Source organism: Bufo bufo, chromosome 2, assembly GCF_905171765.1.
Source record: "Bufo bufo chromosome 2, aBufBuf1.1, whole genome shotgun sequence".
In the NCBI taxonomy this organism is placed as follows: Eukaryota; Metazoa; Chordata; class Amphibia; order Anura; family Bufonidae; genus Bufo; species Bufo bufo.
In genome coordinates, this window is record NC_053390.1 from 176422613 (window position 1) to 176443511 (window position 20899).

A 20899-nucleotide genomic window follows, 5' to 3' on the forward strand; every position below is an offset into this window, starting at 1 on the left:
CTATGGGGATATTGGCTCTACAGGGGGCACTAAGAGGAGGTACTGCCACACAACAGGGCATTTTTATTTTTACTTTAACACATTATAAAGAGAATTATTACTACCGATGACATTATGGTGGGCTTTATTACAGTTAAGGGACTATGAGGAACATGAATACTATTATGAGCACTATGGGACCATTATTACTTCTGGGACACGGTGGGGACGTTATTACTGTAGGGGCACTATTACTACTACGTGTTGTCTAGTAGATAATTATTTCTATTGGTGGGACTTTGGGGAGCAGTATTACTGTGGGGGGCACCCTGGCACGGTATCAGGTTAGCACAATTATTTTTGGGGAACATTATGTTTACACTATTACTGTCAGAGACACTGTTTCCTGGGCACAGTTATTTTTTAAGACACTGTGTGCCAATAATTATTGAAGGGGAACTATCTGTGTGTAACTAGTATAGGGAGCACAGCGGGCACAGTATTGGGGGTGGCAGGATGGGGTGTTCAGAAGGTGGGAGGATGATGGAAAAGTAGGAGACTAAGATGTCTGTCAAACTCTGCAGAGAGAAGAGATGACTGAAAGAAATCATCATGGCGGTCTTGTCTGAAAGGAGAAGATGAGGACAGAGAACAACTACATCACAGGAGACATCACTGGATGTAAGAGGTATGTGGACCTGTATTAGGCTACTTTCACATCTGCGTTAGTGATTCTGGCAGGCTGTTCCAGCAGAGAATAGCCTGCCAGGATGCTCCAGCACTGCTGAATGCAGACAGAATGTCCGCCGGCCCCATTGACTATAATGGGGTACGGCAGAGATCCGGCCACAATCTGGCAAAAATGTAGAGAATCAGCAGGACACAAACCGCAGTCCGGCCGATTCCTTGCATTTTCTGCCGGATCAGGTGGCCGGAGCGTAGTGCCGCAGGTGTGAAAGTAGCCTTACCATGTATGTTTTGTATTGCTATAAGTAATATTAGGACGGAATAGGTTAGGTTGCGAATTTAGCCTGGGGGGGGGCATGCACATTGTTTGCACAGGGACCCTCTGCTGTCTGCGGCACCTGAGGGGTTAATTGTGGCGGATCGCAGCGTGCAGTCATAGAGGCTGGGTGCCGGGTATGGGATATGGCTGGCACCCGCAGCCTGCGTTTGTATTCAGGCATAAACTATATTCATTGGTGGCACAGTGCACCGAACCCCCGCCCAACCCCAGTATTATAAAGTAGAATCATTGGAGGCGCAGTGCGCCCCCAAACCCACCCCGCCCCCCAGTATTATAACTATTATAATCATTGGTGGCAGTGGCCACAGGGTCCCCCCTCCCCACCTCATTGGTGGTGCAGTGGCAGCTTCTGATCGGAGCCCCAGCAGTGTAATCGCGGGGCTCCGATCGGTTACCATGGCAGCCAGGACGCTACTGAAGCCCTGGCTGCCATAGTCTGCTCCCTGCTGCTGTGTGCACAAAGCACAGAGCAGCAGGGAGAGTGTGAAGTCCTATTCACCCTAATAGAGCTCTATTAGGGGGAATAGGACAAGGGATGAAAAGATCCCAGGTTCTAGCCCTTAAGGGGGGAAATATTTATTAAATTAAAAAAAGAAAAACTACAAAAAATAAAATATTAAGTTTAAATCACCCCCTTTTCCAATTTTACATATAAAATATAAAAACAATAAATAAATATTACATATTGCCACACCCAAAAAAGTGCGAACTATTAAAATATTTAAAAATATCTCCTATGCGGTGAACGTCGTAACAGAAAAATAAAACTAAAAAAACGTACAATTTGCAATTTTTTTGTCACCTTGTCCTGACAAAATAGATTCGGACTGTTCTATTATGTTCTATAAAATGTGGAATGCACACAGCTTTTTTGGTGTTTTATTTTTTTCACGTGGTATCGAGTATCGCAATACTTTTTTATGGTATCGAAATAGAGTCAAAATGTTGGTATTGTGACAACCCTAGGTAAGACATGTTTTTTTTTATTATTATTATTATACTGTAATTATATGTATTTTAAATTTGGCGACTAAAAATTTTAATTTGGCTCCTAAATTTTTCAGGTTAGGAGCCAATGGCTCCTTGATATTTTTTTTAGTCTGGAGCCCTGTAATATGAAGTCAGTTTCGCTTGAGTCTGCGCTGGTGTATTTTGCAACAACTTTATAAAACATCGCACATTAGGGGAGATTTATCAAAACTGGTGTAATGGAAAATGCATCTCTGGAAAATGAAAGGCTCAATCTCATTGGTTGCTAGGGGCAATTAAGCCAGTTTTCCTTTACACCAATTTTGATAAATCTCCCCCATTGTTCATAAAATTTGGTGCATCTTTAAAACTAACATTTTTACAAGGAAAGCTAGTCCAGTTTTATTACACCATACCCAACCTGAGTGAGATTGAAACATTTTTTTGCAAAGCGATAAATCTGGAGTGAAGCGCATTGAAATAGCTAACCACGACCAGTGGCGCATGCGCGGTGTGCCCTTCTTCACTTTGCCAGCTGCGTTTACGAGATAGGTGTGGGTCCCACCGCTGGCATATCCTAGTGATATTCCCCCATTGTCGGAGATGGGAAAACCCCTTTAAAGAGAGGATAAATGACCACTAGGACCCCCCACCGATCACGAGAAAGGGGGTCCCAGAGTTCCTTCTGTGAACAAAGCAGTGGTGCATATGCATGTCCACTTACCCATTCACCATTATGAAACTGCCAGAGATAGTGTTGAGCTTTGTACTCAGCAGTCCCAAAGAAGTAAACGGATCACACAAGTGCACCACCGCTCCATTCACATTGGGAACTCCGGGACCCATGTTCTTGTGATTGGTGGGGGTCCCAATGATCAGTCACTTATTCTATGGACAGAGGAAAGTGGGAAAGCCCTTTTAATGCTCCTCTGCAGACATAAGCCTATGGCTAATAACCCCCTAGAGAAGTCTCCATGGTGAACACTGATCCTGGTATGCTTCTATTCAGACTACTGAAGCAGATGCAGGTTGTGAGTGGGGCCCTATTCATGTCAATTTTATGGGTTATGTGAGAAGGACATTTTCGTTTCAACTGCCACCCGTCATATGTTCTGTTAGAAGCTGTGGCAGTTACAGGGAGAGAGCTGCAGCAGAAAGGCCCTGCCCCCTGAGATGCCAGGCTGAACATAATCTAGCAATTGAAACAGTGCATGTGGAGATCCCTGGATCCATGTGAGGTACAGGGCTGGTTCTAGCTTTCTTAGAAAGGTATTGTCATGTACTGTACGATGTCCGTTTTTTCATTTTTTACATCAATTATTGCATAACCCCTTTAATACTGCAAAAACCCTCCCAAAAGTCATATTTTTTATTGTAGATTTTAAATTTATGTCTGAAATAAATACAGATGACACATAACTCAAGGGACAAAAGTGCATTGTAAACCCTTATTGTGATGACTAATTTTACCCTTAAAAGGGTTGTGCTACTTTATATTTTTTTAACTGACCTGCGGTGGTGATCATATGTAGTGCCCTGGCCTGGAGCAGTGATACTTTGAAGTCTGGACATTCGTGGAGATTTGCCTATTTCCCCTATGCAAAGTTATAAACTTCTTACTTTATTTCACTTGCAAGGGTTAACATGCACTGACTTATACTGTTTAATACTGTGTAACTGCATTTTATATGTTGTGATATATATCTTGTTCATTTGCACTGTATTTGCAAGGCTCTGTGGAAAGGGCTAATGAATACTGAAAGACTTTTGGGACTTTGAATGAGAAGCTGGTAATTTTCCACAGCTGCCATAGGGTTTAAAGAAGAGCCTCTCTTGGAGTGAAAAAGCCAGACACTGTTTACCACCAAAACCAGACAGACTGACCTTTTGAATGTCTTGGTTAGCTCTGTTGTTATGTCTGAAAAAAACTGCTATGTCATTGCTAGAGTTTAGTGAACCTGCCTTTTGGCAGGTTCGAGTTCGGGTTTTAAGTGAATTACGTAATGAATTCTGCTCTCACAGAATCCATCACATAATTCAATGCCGCCATGCTGCATAATACAAGTGTATGGCCAGCTCCTAGGGTTCTGTTCTGCTGGCCATACACTTATATTATAATCGCATGCAAAACAGAATGCCTCTAAAAGGCATTTCGTTTGGCATGCGGGCATTGAATAAAGTTATGGATTCCATGAGAACGGAATCCATAACGTATATCACTAAAAACCCGAACCTGCCAAAAGGCAGGTTCGCTGAACTCTAGTCATTGCAATTAAAGGGAACCTGTAACCGGGATTTTGTGTATAGAGCTGAGGACATGGGTTGCTAGATGGCCGCTAGCACATCCGCAATACCCAGTCCCCATAGCTCTGTGTGCTTTTATTGTGTAAAAAAAAAAGATTTGATACATATGCAAATTAACCTGAGATGAGTCCTGTCCCTGAGATGAGTCAGGGATAGGACTCATCTCAGGTTAATTTGCTTATGTATCAAATAGTTTTTTTACACAATAAAAGCACACAGAGCTATGGGGACTGGGTATTGTGGATGTGCTAGAGGCCATCTAGCAACCCATGTCCTCAGCTCTATACACAAAATCCCGGTAACAGGTTCCCTTTAAGTATCCTTGAAGCTCTAAACTAAGTCTATGAGAGACCGAAAGTATAACAATGTATCTATTTGTGTTGAGTTTCTCCACTCCACTACTCCCACTAGAAGGTTCTAGTTCAGCTAGAAATTGTATAAAAGGAGAGCAGTCAGAGCCCCTAGTGTTCTGCAGTTAGGGATCAGTGCTTGGAGGGGGAGACTCAGGCCAGTCTGCATGAGTGACCAGAAGAAGACGCTGAGATGGGGAAACTGAGCCACAGACCATGGGTAACCAGCCCTGTGACCAAGGAGCAACCCGGACTACTGAGCTACAGACAACGTGGGCCTCCAGCCTTTGGCCAGGGTACCAGCCTTCTGAGAGAGAGACAGCAAGCGCAGGTCTTTACTCAGCATCAAACCCTTCTTCTGCCAGGGAGGGGACTGGAGAACCCAGCCTTATGCCTTGCTTGTATTGTTTTACACCTGAATTTCTCCAGTAGAGAAGCACCCTGGTTTACTGCAGACCCCGACTTTCTGGACTTATTTCCCATTGGGGTGCACCACGCCTTACCATCCCTTCCAGAGAGCAGCAACACGTGGTGAAACCTCAGTGGTGTCCGGGGGACCCAGCGTAAAGTTGGGGCCACCCCAAAACTGGCCACTGCACATACTTACCTGGTCCCCAACATTGGGTTCTGGCTCCAGCGCTGCACACCCGCCTTTGCAGGTCCTGGGTGTCTCTGGAATCAACTTCATATTGATGGAGGTCATGTGGCCGCTGCAGCCAATCACAAGACCAGGCCCATATCTCTAACTGCTATGGATCCCGAGATACATGGGTTAAAGTAGCCCTCCCCCTACTTTAACCCATGTATCTCGGGATCCATAGCAGTTAGAGATATGGGCCTGGTCTTGACCTCGGCAAAAACTGTTAAATAGTTAAAGGGGTTGTCCTGAGCTTTGAAGTTATCGCCTATACAAAAGATAGGGGGGACCTAACTCATCAGAGGGGATCCGAATGCTGGGACCACAATCCATCCTAAGAACGGGCATCCCGTTCCCCGATGTGATGGAACAGTAGGTCTGGCATGTGCACTTCCATTCCATTTATTTATACACAACCCCCATAACGGAGTAAGATTGCAAGTTTTTTGGGGGACTTTAAACAGACGCAATTCATACAACTGGCTTACACCTCATTAAAGAGGACCTGTAACCTCTCCTGACATGTCAGTTTTAGTAACTAGTTGCACTCCCCCATGTAACAACAACTCTGGAAATAAATTTTTATGACTCTGGCCTCTTTCAGACGAGCGTGTCCAGTGCATAAAGCACGCGCGGTGTGGGGACGTGATTTCCAGTTATGGACACTGCTGCTTTCACAGGAGCGCACGTCACTGTAATGATTTATTGTATCTACTGAACTGTAGTGATAGCATTATGTCAGTACAATTCAGTAGATACAATCGTTAAAATGTCATGCGCGCCTGTGAAAGGAGCACTGTCCATAATGGGAAATTATGCTCCCAAACGGAGTGTGCCTTATGCACTGGACACGCTCGTCTGAAAGAGGCTTTCATGTTGTGCCGTTGCCCGATTATTCCTATTAAAAGTGGATGAATAGATTGCCCGCAGTCAACAGGGTGTTACCAGGTGGGGGAGTATCCCTGCACAATCTGATACTATCAAATCAGTGCTACCCATGTCAGACTCTGCAGGAACTCACCACAAATTGGTAACATCCAGATGGACATTTATTGCAGACAGCTGGCAATTAATTTATAAACTTCTAGTAGGAATAATAATGGAATGGCTTAACATAAGAGTCATAACAATAAAAGCTGTAGAATAATGGGGAGTGCAAGTAGTTGCTTAAAGGGAGAGGTGACAACATAGCTAACCATGCCCACTTTCCCACCAACATTTCAAAAGAACAGTGAGCATTGTAAAAATCACAAAATGTCGCAGACTTTCATTCAAAACTGGCTTTGCGCAAAAATGTGCAACTTTTTGGCAGCACATTTCTGGCACAAAAGATTGATGAATTTACCCCTATGTGTACAGAGGCATCAGTATGGAAGCTGAAACTACTGCTAGAAGAGACAAATCTCAATACGCACAACCTAATGGTCTCTGATCTTATCTGCCCCTTTTTCTGTAATGCCCTCAGTGGGTTGGCATAAAAAATGAAGACGGTCTGTCATCTCACATTTCTTAGGCCCAGTTCCCACTTCAGTTATTTGGTCAGTTATTTCCATCAGTTATTGTGAGCCAAAGTCAGGTGCAGGTCAAAATCACAGAACAGGCGAATATTTTTCCATTACGCCTGATCTCTGTGGAGGCTTCACTACTGGTTTTGGCTCACAATAACTGATGGAAATAACTGGCCAAATAAGTGAAGTGTAAACTTGGCCTTATCAACTTGTATAACTGCAGCTTCCCACACTGTACAAGGCTAATACGTAGCGCACTATGCAGAATACCACATCTTCATCTTAAACCAAACTTACACCAAGCGTCTAAGAAGATATCTAGATACAGGATTGTATGAGGAACCCTCACCTGCAGCGCGCACACAGGGCTCTCCGGACTGCACTGTTCTCCACAGGAAGGGCAGACAGCCCTCGAAACGCTCCTTCATCATCCGATAAAGCCTCGCCTGCACTGTACAAATCGCAAAGCGCATTTTCCTGCGTCAGGGTGGAAATCTCTCTTTTTGTACGTTCCGGCGACGGCTCCTGAGACTCGTGGACGGAGTCAAGTACAAGGGAGCTGTCAAGTGCATCAGCACAAGACTGCTCACAATAAGATAATGCCGGACTTCTGAGAACATCTTCACTGCCGTGTGCAGCGTTGAGAGCCATTAGACCATTCAGATACTCCAGAGATCCAAAAAGTATGTTCCCTGCATGGAAAGAAGACAAAAATAAGACATAGCAAGGAGTATTCCATTAGATAATAGTAGATGCATGAGATGTATGGAGGCACAGCGCGCTGCAGACATTCCATGTTCCTCCACACTGCATTGTACTAAGGAGATATTCCCCGCTATAATCATTGACTACAGGAGAACCCGTCATACGGCATTCTACAGTATAGCGTACTCTTTACTTGTAGGATGCAACTTGTTGTCTTTCCTATTTGAGCATTTTGGTGATCTGTGATTTTAAGCAAAGGTCTTTCCACATCATGTTTACTGATCAATTTGGGGCATCTTGTTAAAAATTAGATGTTTTTATATCAGCTCAAGGCTGCCTGCAAAAAGATGTAGCAAACCATTAAGAAATCTATTCAACCTGGAAAAATCCCCCCCAAAAAACACCTTATAATGTTTTAAAATAACAAAATAAGAGTAGTTACACCCCCCATGCCCCCACCACTTCCTGGGTCCCGAGAGAGGTTCTGCAACCTCTGCCAGGATCGTAGGGGCATTGCAGTGTAGTGGTGATCAAATAAAATGAATGGAGCTACAGCCCAAGTCACACGTGTGCTGTGACTACAACCCCCGAATCACAAAAAAATCCAACACTGGCTGCAACCAGTGTCCTAGTGTGGGCCTAGCCTAAGAGTCTTAAGGTCCCTCTACACAGCACGACAGAGCAGCAGATTATCGACAATCTGCTGCTCGCTGGTGGAGGAGATTGTTGCATTTACATGTAGCGATCTCCTCCAGAGTATGGGGAGGAGCGATCGCTAATGCCATTGCTTCTTCCCATACTGACTGCAGATCGTGTTTACACAGCACTGTCTGCTGCCGGAGATGACGATTTGTGTGTCTGAACAAAGGATCAGATTACCCGATAAATGGGTGTTTAGCTAATTCGTTGGGTAATCGGCGGTACATTTAGACCGCCAGATAATCGCTAACAAACATTCCTATGAATGCTGGTTAGCGATTATCGGCCCGTGTAAAGGGCCCTTTAGTTCGGGACCTCTGTCACAGATTTTATCAAAAACAGCAGACAAAAAAGTCCTTCTCCAGTAAAAAGAAAAAGCAGCATCCTGAACAGAAACAGAACTGACCCCATTACAGTCAATGGCGAGGGCTCGGCTCCGTTTGGTTCAGTTAGGTGACAAATCCAACACCTCCATTATTTTAGTTGTTCTGCTCCTCTAAAAGGGCACAACAACAAACATGTCTGAACCCAGCCTAAAGCATTAGGCCTCCTGCACACAACCGTTTTTTTTAAGGTCCGCAAAAACGGGGTCGGTAGGTCCATGATCCGTGACCGTTTTTTCGTCCGTGGGTCTTCCTTGATTTTTGGAGGATCCACGGAAATTAAAAAAAAAGTAGTTTTGGTGTCCGCCTGGCCGTGCGGAGCCAAACGGATCCGTCCTGAATTACAATGCAAGTCAATGGGGGCGGATCCGTTTGACGTTGACACAATATGGTGCAATTGCAAACGGATCCGTCCCCATTGACTTTCAATGTAAAGTCAGGAGTCCCTATACCATCTGATCTGAGTTTTCTCCAATCCGATGGTATATTTTAACTTGCAGCGTCCCCATCACCATGGGAACGCCTCTATGTTACAATATACCATCGGATATGAGTTAGATCGTGAAACTCAGATCCGACAGTATATTCTAACACAGAGGCGTTCCAATAGTGATGGGGACGCTTCAAGTTAGAATATACTAAGAACTGTGTACATGACTGCCCCCTGCTGCCTGGCAGCACCCGATCTCTTACAGGGGGCTGTGAACCGCACAATTAACCCCTCAGGTGCTGCACCTGAGGGGGGTTAATTGTGCGTATCATAGTGCCCTGTAAGAGATCAGGGGCTGCCAGGCAGCAGGGGGCAGACCCCCCTCGGCCCCCCCTCCCTCCCTCCCTCTATTGTATAAATTTCATTGGTGGCCAGTGTGCGGCCCTTCCCCCCGGCCCCCCCTCCCTCCCTCTATTGTATTATTTTCATTGGTGGCACAGTGTGCGGCCCTTCCCCCCGGCCCCCCCTCCCTCCCTCTATTGTATTATTTTCATTGGTGGCACAGTGTGCGGCCTCCCCTCTCCCCCCCCCCTGATCATTGGTGGCAGCGGAGAGTTCCGATCGGAGTCCCAGTTTAATCGCTGGGGCTCCGATCGGTAACCATGGCAACCAGGACGCTACTGCAGTCCTGGTTGCCATGGTTACTTAGCAATATTAGAAGCATCATACTTACCTGCTGCGCTGTCTGTGACCGGCCGGGAGCTCCTCCTACTGGTAAGTGACAGATCATTAAGCAATGCGCCGCACAGACCTGTCACTTACCAGTAGGAGGAGCTCCCGGCCGGTCACAGACAGCGCAGCAGGTAAGTATGATGCTTCTAATATTGCTAAGTAACCATGGCAACCAGGACGGCAGTAGCGTCCTGGTTGCCATGGTTACCGATCGGAGCCCCAGCGATTAAACTGGAACTCCGATCAGAACTCTCCGCTGCCACCAATGATCGGGGGGGGGGGGGGGAGGCCGCACACTGTGCCACCAATGAAAATAATACAATAGAGGGAGGGAGGGAGGGAGGGAGGGGGGGCCGGGGGGGGGCCGCACTGGCCACCAATGAAATTTAAACTGGGGGCAGTCATGTACACAGTTTAAACAGGGGGCAGTCATGTACACAGTTCGTAGTATATTCTAACTAGAAGCGTCCCCATCACTATGGGAACGCCTCTGTGTTAGAATATACTGTCGGTTCTGAGTTTTCACGGACGAAGTGAAAACTCAGCTCTGAAAAAGCTTTTATGCAGACGGATCTTCGGATCCGTCTGTATGAAAGTAACCTACGGCCACGGATCACGGACGCGGATGCCAATCTTGTGTGCATCCGTGTTCTTTCACGGACCCATTGACTTGAATGGGTCCGTGAACCGTTGTCCGTCAAAAAAATAGGACAGGTAATATTTTTTTGACGGAGAGGAAACACGGAAAAAATGAAAACGGCACAACGGCCACGGGTGCACACAACGGTCGTGTGCAGGAGGCCTTATTCACACGTCAGTGTTTCGGTCAGTGATTTTCATCAGTGACTGTGAGCCAAAATCAAGAGTGGAGGCTCCACAGACATAAGGTATTTTTCACACGAACATGCGCCCCCCGTGGCCGGGCTGCACGGGCACCGACCGTGGGCCAGCAGCATGCAGATCGCGACCCCATTCACTTGAATGGGTTCAGCGATCCCTCTGTTCCACAAAAACATAGAACGGAACGGAACCCCCACAGAAGCACTCCCACGGGGGGACACGGTGTGAAAGAGGCCTAAAGGAAAGATCTGCACCTGTTCAGTGACCGACGGAAATCATTGACCGAACCCTGGGGGTAATTTGGCTTAGTTGCTCATAGCAACCAATCAGATTCCACCTTTCATTTCCCAAAGGAGTTCTGAAAAATGAAAGATGGAAACTGATTGGTTGCTAGGGGCAACTACGCCAGTTTTCGTTTACACCAGTTTGATAAATCTCCCCCATTGACTGTGTGAATAAGGCATAAGTGTTTTCTAAATCATTTCTTCTGGATGGACAACCCTTTTTAAATACATTCTGGAAGATCTGCAACAGTAAATCAGCCCCACTGTATAAAAATGGGCCCTTAAAGGGGTTGGCCCATCTCACACATTGGTGTCATATAAACCTCTGGGACCAGCATCTCGAGAATGGGGCCCCCAAAGTGAAGGATAGTGCAGATAGTGCTCTCAATACACTTCTACGGGAGCTTTGAAAAGAGCCAAGCGACCACGATTGGCTATTTCTGGAAGTCCCATAGAAGAGAATGGCGAGCACACCGCGTGAGCACGGCCACCCCTCCATTCACCTCTTGGTGAGTTCCGGAAATAGGCAGAGCCGGCACTCCGCCATTTTCAGCACTCCCACAGAAGTGTATGGAGGGTGGCTGTGCTTGGACAGTGCACCCTCATTCACTTTGGGGGCCCCATTCTAGAGACGGGTACGTGTCCCATATTTTGTACTCGCACCGATCTGACACTGGTGGCATATCCTAGCGATATGCTACTAATGTGCGAGATGGGCCAACCTCTTAAATTTTGGGCCACACATATGCCAAAACAGTGGTTTCATTATATGTTTTACGGGTTAAAAGTTTTTTGTTTTGTTTTTTATTTAGACTTGCGTAATAATCAGAAGTTTTAATAAATTCCCCTCCATTATTGGGGAAGCTCTCTGTGCAATGGGTGTTCCAGGCTGAGGTAGTCAGTTCATTAGGCGCCATGGGGAGAAAATCATTTTTATTGAGTATTGAAAAGCCCTCTTTTGGTTACGTTATTTACAGCTAAAAAAAATCACCAATAAAATGCAGATTCTTCTTTTGCATTTCACATGTATTTTATTGGTGTTTTTTCTTAAAACAAGTGAATTGCATTAAAAAAAATTCATGAGTTTCTTTTTCCCTATATAGAAGAGGATGGAAAGACGTTTAAAAAAAAACTGAAAAAATTGCCACAGTGACATGCAGAATTTTTTTTTAAGCAAAAAGCACTAACGACTAGAAAAAGATAAAATAAAATATATAAATAAATGTCCTGCATTTCAAAATTCTCATAGATCTCAAGCGAACATCAAGTGTTGGAGTTTATCCTGCAAAAAAATGCATCAACAAACGGCAAAAATCCCTAAAAATCTACATATGAATCCAGCCCTAGGCCTTCACACATCCGTGATGACATCTGTGACAAGAAGGTCAGTGTTTCATCTGTGAAGATGTCAGGGAAGGATCTGGGTTTGGTTTGAGCGTCCATTTTGTGCTCTCCTGGTGATAACTACATTCCACGGACACTGCTAGGCTGAAAATGTATTTCCAGAGCATCTATCAAGTGTCCGTGAAAACCACGGACCAAACACGGATGGCGTCAGTCACTAGACCCCTTTTTGAGACTTTTTAAATGCCACTGCGACAATAATCTATTGCAAAGGCATTTCTTACGCTGTCCTCGCCACTTGGGATTGATGTGGCGGGGGGCAGGTACTTTAGAAACGGGTGTAAATGTTTGCAAAAAAACGACTCCACCACGGGAGTGCAATCGATTAATACTGTAGGTGCACGGACTGCCGTAGATGCGCCTAATTTACATCGAGGCCTTAGGGCTCATTCACATGGCCGCTGTTCGGCCGTTCCACGCATTAGGGGCTGCAATTTGCTGTCCCCAATGTGCGGCTGCCGCAGATGGGGGTTCCGTGCCTCCGTTCCGCACCGACCTTCCGGATTGCAGACCCATTCATGTGAATAGGACAAGTGTTGAGCGAACTTGTGTTTTAAGTTCGGCGTCTAAAGTTCGGGTTATCGAAGAATCGCGTTATGGTTTCCGCTACCACGGACCATAACGGAATTTAGAATCCTTAATGTGATTCTTCGATAACCAGAACCCGAACTTTAGACGCCGAACTTAAAACACAAGTTCGCTCAACACTAAATAGGACCGCATATGTGATGCAGGGCGCACACGGCTGGTGCCCGCATATTGCAGACGCGCTGTTTGCCCGGCAATGGCCGTGTGAACGAGCTGAAAAATCCATTCCATACATCTGAGTGAGGTCACTTCTGCCGCCTGCATCCACGGTTTTCTCTAAACCTCATTCAGATGAGACAGTTGCTGAGATTTCTGCGACTAATCTGCTACATGTGAATATACCCCTTACACAATGAAATACAAATATGCTGAAGTAACCCTTTCACATCTGGATGGCTATCCGATTCAATAACAGAAAAAACTATGATGGTCGTGAATGTGAGGGGCCAAGAGAGCCCAGAGATTCGGATACATGGGGTGATTATATGTGGGGTCCTGCACTCATATCATTGCTTACAGGGAGTGGACATTCACTGTATCACACTGCAGGCTACGTCCACATGGCAGCAGTGCAGACGGAGGACGGGTCCTATGTCAGGTGAATGGGGTCTATACACAGCAGTGAGGGGGCAGCTTTACCCCACACAGCTCCCAGTCGGATGGGCAAGGCAAAGCTCCCAGCGCTGCAGACATCTGGCTCCTCTCTCTGACCGTACTTACAACTTCATGCGTTCCAGCGCCGCCGGTCACGTGACTGTTTCCGGCCTTCACACTACAGGAAGGCTGTTGGGACAAACTTCATCTAACTGTACTGTCTGGCTTCACTACAAAACACTGCACGGAGACTGAAATACACGATGTCCTTGTCACACAGCACCTTTTCATGTTGATCTGTATTGTTTCCTTTTGTTGTAGTTTACACGGACCGATTTCTATACCTTACAGCAGTGGACGCAGACAGCCATTACTGGATACATTACATAGAATAGACTACATAACATTTACAGATATGTATTTATTCTTTCACCTTCCTTCCAACACATGAAAAATACATAGGCTACTTTTATACCAGCGTTTATGGATCCGGCAGGGATCAGCAAAAACACTTCCCTAAGGGCTCATGCACACCAACGTAAAAAAACTGATGCCGCCTGTGTGCCTTCCGCAATTTGTGGAACAGATCAGGAGGCCCATTATAGAGATGCCTATTCTTGTCTGCAAAACGGACAAGAATAGGACAGGACTCATAATTTTTGCGGGGTCACGGAACGGAGCAACGGATGCGGACAGCACACAAAGTGCTGTCCGCATCTTTTGTGGACCCATTGAAAATAATGGTTCTGAATACGGACCGTATACGGAATCAAAATAAGGTCCGTATACGGAACGCTGAATACTGTCATGTGCATGAGCCCATAGGCTACTTTCACACTAGCATTAAAGTTTTCCGGTATTGAGTTCTGTCCTAGGGGCTCAATACCGGAAAAAAAACGCATCAGTTTTATCCCAATACATTCTGAATGGAGAGCAATCCGTTCAGTATGCATCAGGATGTCTTCAGTTCAGTCCCTCTTACGGTATTTGTAACACTTGCCGGATCCAGCATTAATTTCCATTAAAATGTATTAATGCCGGATCCAGTACCAAGTGTTCCAGAAAAACGGATCCGGTTTCCCAGTCTGCGCATACCTTTAAATCTGTTAAAAAAATAAATACCGTATCCATTTTTCCGGAGAGATGGATCCAGTATTGCAATGCATTTGTCAGACGGCTCCGCATCGGTTTGCACACGGATTTCCGGATCCGGCAGGCAGTTCTGGCAACGGAACTGCCTGCCGGATCTTTCTAACGATAGTATGAAAGTACCCTTAGGGCTCTTTCACACGAGCGGATGCCGTGCGGGTAATCCGCAACATGAAAGAGTGCCAAGCCCCGCTCCGGACAGCAGAGACACGGAGCAGTAACATGACTGATAACTTTATCTCACTGTGATTTTGTAGTAAAAAGATCCCAGAGAGGCAAAGAGCATTTATCAGTCATGTTACTGCTCCGTGTCTCTGCAGATTACCCGCACGGCATTCGCTCGTGTGAAAGAGCCCTTAGGATACTTTCACACTAGCGTTTTAGTTTTCCGGTTTTGAGATCCGTCACAGGGGCTCAATACCGGGAAAAAAACGCTTCAGATTTGTCCCCATTCATTGTCAATGGGGACAAAACAGAACGGAATGCTCCAAAATGTATTCAGTTCCATGTGGTTGCGTTCCCATACTGGAGAGCAAACCGCAACATGCTGCAGTTTTTTTTCCGTCCTGGGATGCGGAGCAAGACGGATCCGTCATGACCCCCCTCTCGGACACAATCTGCCACAATAGAAAACGGATCTGTCCCCCATTGACCTTCAATGGAGTTCATGACGGATCCGTCTTGGCTGTGTTAAAGATAATACAACCGGATCTGTTCATAACGGATGAGGATGATTGTATTATCAGTAACGGAAGCGTTTTTGCTGAACCCTGCCGGATAGTGTGAAAGTAGCCTTACTAGGACAGAGGGGCTGCACACTGTACACAAGTCAGATCTCCAATTATCAGTAGAGTATGACATATTCTAGCAATACTACATAGTGTAATATGGTAGCATTTGAAAGGGTTTCGCACGGGCGTAGCTAAAGGCTCATGGGCCCTGGTGCTATAGTTCAGCTTGGGACCCCCTTCCCTCAGTGCTTTGTGGCCAGGGCCAGGGAAACATATAGCCTTTGCACTGCCTGAGGCAAAAATTGAAATGGCACCTCCCCATGCCAAATTTTTGAGCTTTCCAGGACCAGAACTTGTAAATTCTTTTTTTTTTTACATAGCTATATGAGGGCTTATTTTTGGCGGGAAAAGTTGCACTTTCTAATGCCACCATTTAATATTGCATAAGATGTAGTGTGGAGCTGGGAAAAAAATTCCAAATAAGTATAAAAATAAAACGGACCTCTTACTTTTATTCTCCGAGGGCTCATGCACATGACTGTATGTATTTTGTGGTCCGCAAAAAAACGGATCTGCAAAAAATGCGGATGACGTCTGTATGCATTCAGTATTTTGCAGAACGGAACAGCTGGCCCCTAATAGAACAGTCCTATCCTGGTCCATAATGCAGACAATGATAGGACATGTTCTATGAACGGAACGGACATGGAAAGAAAATACGTTTGTGTGCAGGGGCCCTAATTAGAAGAGAAAGTAATAATTTTTTTTCTTTTCGTCACCATGTTCTGAGCCGTATAGCTTTTTTGTAGTTACGTATACAGAGCTGTACTTTTGTTTTAATTTTGGGGAAAGGGGGCTGAGTTGAATATAGTTTAAAAAACATTTATTTTTAAAAACATTTATTTTACATTTATTTTACATTTATTTTTGACACTTTTTTACGGCTTCCATAGGGAACTATAACGAGCAATCATCAGACTTCAATGCCTTAGCTCTGGAGTCCATGAGGATTACATTATGTTCCTATGGAGCCCTGCCACAGGAAGACTCTCCATAGGAACTTGTGTGCGGCAGCCTCAGCTCATTCAGGAGGAGAATTTTTCAAGGCTCGTTCCGAAAAGGCAACTCTTTTTTTCTGACAATCAACACGTGTCAATCGAGAATAAGTGGCACAACAAAAATGGTACAACTATTCTGCAACATGTGTCGCGCAACAATTTTTGTAATGATAGTCAATGGTGTTGCATTGTGACATGTGACATGCTGCGACTGCAATGCGACAGTTGCACAGAAATCCAACTTGGATGGATTTTTTGAAACAGTCGTGTCGCATGTCACAGTGCGAAAACATTGACTACCATTATAAAAAATGTTGTGCAACTTTTCTGCGACAAGAAGCCATGCGGCACATGTCGCCATGTAGCCCTAGCCTAAATACGGGCAGGCATCATTTTGGAATACTTGTGCAGAATGTGCCACTATTTCTTCTGTGTATAAACAGGGGCAGGGATCTGTCCCCGTTGGGGCCAAATTTTTAGTCCAAACAAGCCACTACTTTTTGCCTTGACACCGTGTGTCTTTAACCAGTTCCCAACCGCCCGCGTCCATTCAAAGATCGCAGCTGCACAATGCAAGCCATTTATCATTGTGAAAAAAATAGACATATTTGGTATCACTACGTCCATAACGGTGGCTCTTTAAAAATATGACAATCTACCTGTATGGTGAACGGCTTAAAAAAGAAAAACGGTGTCAAAAAAGTGCTATTTACCCCAAAATGGTACCAATGAAAACTCCTGCTTATCCCGCAAAAAAAAAATTAGCCCTCAAGACCATTGCCGGAAAAAGTGTGCCTAATTTATGACGGGGCGTGCACCTATTGGAAAATCTACGCCAGACCCTTTTCTTAGGTGCAGAAATTGACCTGTTGTGCGGATTTTTAAAATCTGCAACATGTCAGACATACACATAAAAAACGCATTAAAATTCGAGCAAAAAAATTCACCAAAACCAAAAAGTAGTGTGGATTTCATGTGGGTTTTCTGGACATAAGGGCTCATGCACACAATCTTCTTTTTTTTTTATCCATGTCCATTCCGTTTTTTTTTTTTTTTTTTGCGGCCAGTATGTGTAACCATTCATTTTAATTAGGCCCCCGAAAAAAAAACGGAAATGTCCATATGTCCGCAAGTCTGTTTCACAAAAAAAATTTAACATGTTCTATTCTTATCCGTTTTGCAGACAAGGACAGGCATAGTTACAATGTATCCGCAATAAAAAAAAACTATGTAACAGGGACATCATACGGAAGTCATTTGTTTTTTTTGCAGACCGCAAAATACATACGGTTATGTCCATGAGCCCTTAATCTGCACTGTGTGCTGGTAACTTAGGCTCTATTCACACGTCCACAAATGGGTCCGCATTCGTTCCACAATTTTGCGGAACGGGTGAGGACCCATTTATTTTCTATGGGGACAGAATGGATGCGGACAGCACACAGTGTGCTATCCGCATTTGCGGAGCGCGGCCCCGATCTTCTGGTCCGCGGCTCCGCAAAAGATAGAACATGTCCTATTCTTGTCCGCAGCTTGCGGACAAGAATAGGCATTCCTATAGGGGTGCCGGGCGGGTGTGTTGCGGGTCCACAACACACCACGGACGTGTGAATGGAGCCTTAAGGGCTCATGCAAAAAAAAACAGGGATGACATCCGTGTGTCCGCAAAACGGACAAGAATAGGACTATTTGTTTTGCCGTTTGAGTAGTATCCGGGTTTTTTTCAAGCACCATTGAAGAGAATGGTTCTGCAAAACGGAATAGAGAAAAAAATACGTCAAACACAGGACAAACAGGCTTTTTTTGGATTGGTATTTTTTCACCCTTGAAGTGTGTTTTTGTGTCAATGACGCTATTTTCAAATCGCAGCATGCTCTGCCATATTTTCACTTATTTCCTGGCATTTTTCTCCCACAGAGAGTTTTTGTTTTGCTTCAAAAAATGCATGCGCAATGTATGTTTTTTTTTTTTTTTTTTTTTTTTTACCAATGCTTTTTTCCCAAACAGCTCTACAAAGAGAGTGACATTACTGGAGGGCACACGCATTCCTCAAAAAAAAAAAAGTAGGCATGCAAAAAAAAAAAAATGCCATTAAGAAACGCCAGCTGCTAAAACACAATATATGGCCAATAATGTCTCAAAAACCTACACAAATGTTGATCAAGTCAGGCACTTTTGAGGCGTTCTGAGGCCAATATAACGCTGTGTGTGAAGGAGCCATTGTAGAAAATCCTGTAAAGTGCTACATATATTACAGCAATGACATGTATTGAACAGCAGAGGGCGCACTTTAACAAAAAAAATACCAAAACATCAGCTGGTGTGATTAATACCTTTCCCAGACATTACATTTATTTTCTGTCTTGTGATATATGACAAAAGACTATAGAAAGAGGGAAGTATGTGCAGTTTTCAGTTACTTCTGTGTTGTGGGTCATTTTGTCTTACTGACCTATAGAGATGATTTTTCTCTCTATGGCAGCTTGGCAACATAAAAAGAGAAAATGAAAAAATAAAATGTGTGCTGAGGGGGAGATATATCTAAACTGGCTTAGTTGCCCATAGCAACCAATCAGATTCCACCTTTCATTTTTCAGAGCTCCTTTGGAAAATAAAAAGTGAAATCTGATTGGTTGCTATGGGCAGCTAAGCCAGTTTTCCTTTACACCAGTTTTGATAAATCTCCCTCTCAGTGTATAAAACATTAAAGGGGTTGTGCAGTGATTTATATTGATGACCTATTCTCAGGATAGATCATCAATATCTGATTGGCGAGGGTCTGGCACCTGCCAATCAGCCTTTTGATGAGGAGGCGGCGCTCCACGTGAACGCCACTTCCTGGTCTTTACACTACATGTCGTGGCAGCGTGGTGTAATTACAAGTACTCTCTCCATTTAAGTGAATGGCATATTTTCACTTATTTCCTGGTATTTTTCTCCCACAGAGAGTTTTTGTTTTGCTTCAAAAAATGCATGCGCAATGTATGTTTTTTTTTTTTTTTTACCAATGCTTTTTTTCCCAAACAGCTCTACAAAGAGAGTGACATTACTGGAGGGCACACGCATTCCTCAAAAAAAAAAAAAGTAGGCATGCAAAAAAAAAAAAATGCCATTAAGAAACGCTAGCTGCTAAAACACAACATATGGCCAATAATGTCTCAAAAACCTACACAAATGTTGATCAAGTCAGGCACTTTTGAGGCGTTCTGAGGCCAATATAACGCTGTGTGTGAAGGAGCCATTGTAGAAAATCCTGTAAAGTGCTAACATATATTACAGCAATGACATGTATTGAACAGCAGAGGGCGCACTTTAACAAAAAAAATAGGACAAGCGTGGCGTGGACAAGAATAGGACATGTTATATTTTTTTAGCGGGGCCACGGAACGGAGCAACAGATGCGGACAGCACACAGAGTGCTGTCCGCATCTTTTGCGGCCCCATTAAAGTGAATGGGTCCGCATCCGAGCCGCCGTTTGATGCGGACCCAAACAACGGCCATGTGCATGAGGCCTAATGATGCTGTGTAACCCTTACAATCCTGAAATGTATGGTATTAGACTGACAGCATTAGGTTAAAGTTATACTGAAAAGTCTCAAAACTGTGTAGGAATGGTGTTTTTTTATATTTATAATTCTACCCCATTTAGGATTTTTTTTCTCGCATCCCACCACATTTTATGAAACTGTAAATGGTGCTATTAGAAAGTGTATCTTGTCCCACAAAAAAACAAGTCCTCATAAGCTATGTGAATGAGAAAATTAAAAAAGTTATGGCTTTGGGAAGGCTGGGAATAAAAAACGGAAAAATTGAAAATTGCCAGGGGTTAAAAACAGCCTGGAAAAAAACTCTTGCACAAAAAGATGCCATTTTAGAAAATGGTATTATAAACGCAATATAAAAAAGTGGCAAAAAAATGAAATCTCCCCCTATATGCACAATCAATTCAATGACAGCTCCTCATTGGCAATCTTTTGTGCTGCGGATGTAAGACGTCTAGCTGGGACTCACATACCTACCTACAATCTGTGGTGTTGGATACATTGTCTGCTGTTGGTGCTATTTGTTTGTAAACTCCGGGCCCATCTTCTTCATTCTGCTTGTTTTGTGTAATGGAAAGATTGCCTTTATCTTGTATATTGTTTTTTGCAAACAGTGGGGTCATTTACTAAGACCGGATTTTTAAATACCTCTGTTTCTCCCCTGTGCTGCTGGAGGATTTGCCTAATTTATGACAAGGCATGCATCTCATCATAAATCATAAGTGGCAAGAATGGGGCAAAAATGCCCCTACGACAAAATATGGTCTCTCAGGGACTTTAAACGTTGCAAAAAGGGGCCTTTCCTATTTCCTATACATATTCAGCTAACATCTGGAGCTGGAGTTTTTACCACACACACATACAAAAAGGCAGGGTCAAAGTCAATAAAGTAATTGTTCTGGGTCAATAAAGGAATTCGGTTTTTATCTGAGCACTGGATCCGTCCATGTTTTTCCTGCAAAGTTCAAAAAATTCCACTAAAAAG

At 44.3% G+C, this 20899-nt stretch overlaps 1 protein-coding gene across 3 annotated transcripts in view; it reads right to left on the bottom strand.

Annotated features, from left to right (window-relative positions):
* DTWD2 (DTW domain containing 2) overlaps positions 1–13602 on the bottom strand; it is a 303756-nt gene extending 290154 nt beyond the window's left edge. The window contains exons 1-2 of one of the 3 annotated variants that reach the window (XM_040421668.1): positions 13560–13602; positions 7124–7466 (exon numbers count right to left, since the gene is read on the bottom strand). In XM_040421668.1, coding sequence (XP_040277602.1) covers positions 7124–7425 — 302 coding nt within the window. In that variant the 5' untranslated portion in view covers positions 7426–7466; positions 13560–13602. Of the gene's footprint in view, positions 1–7123; positions 7467–13356; positions 13410–13478; positions 13532–13559 lie in introns of those variants that run through there. The other 2 variants (XM_040421669.1, XM_040421667.1) reach the window with 2 other exon arrangements.
* Positions 13603–20899: the final 7297 nt, after the last annotated feature.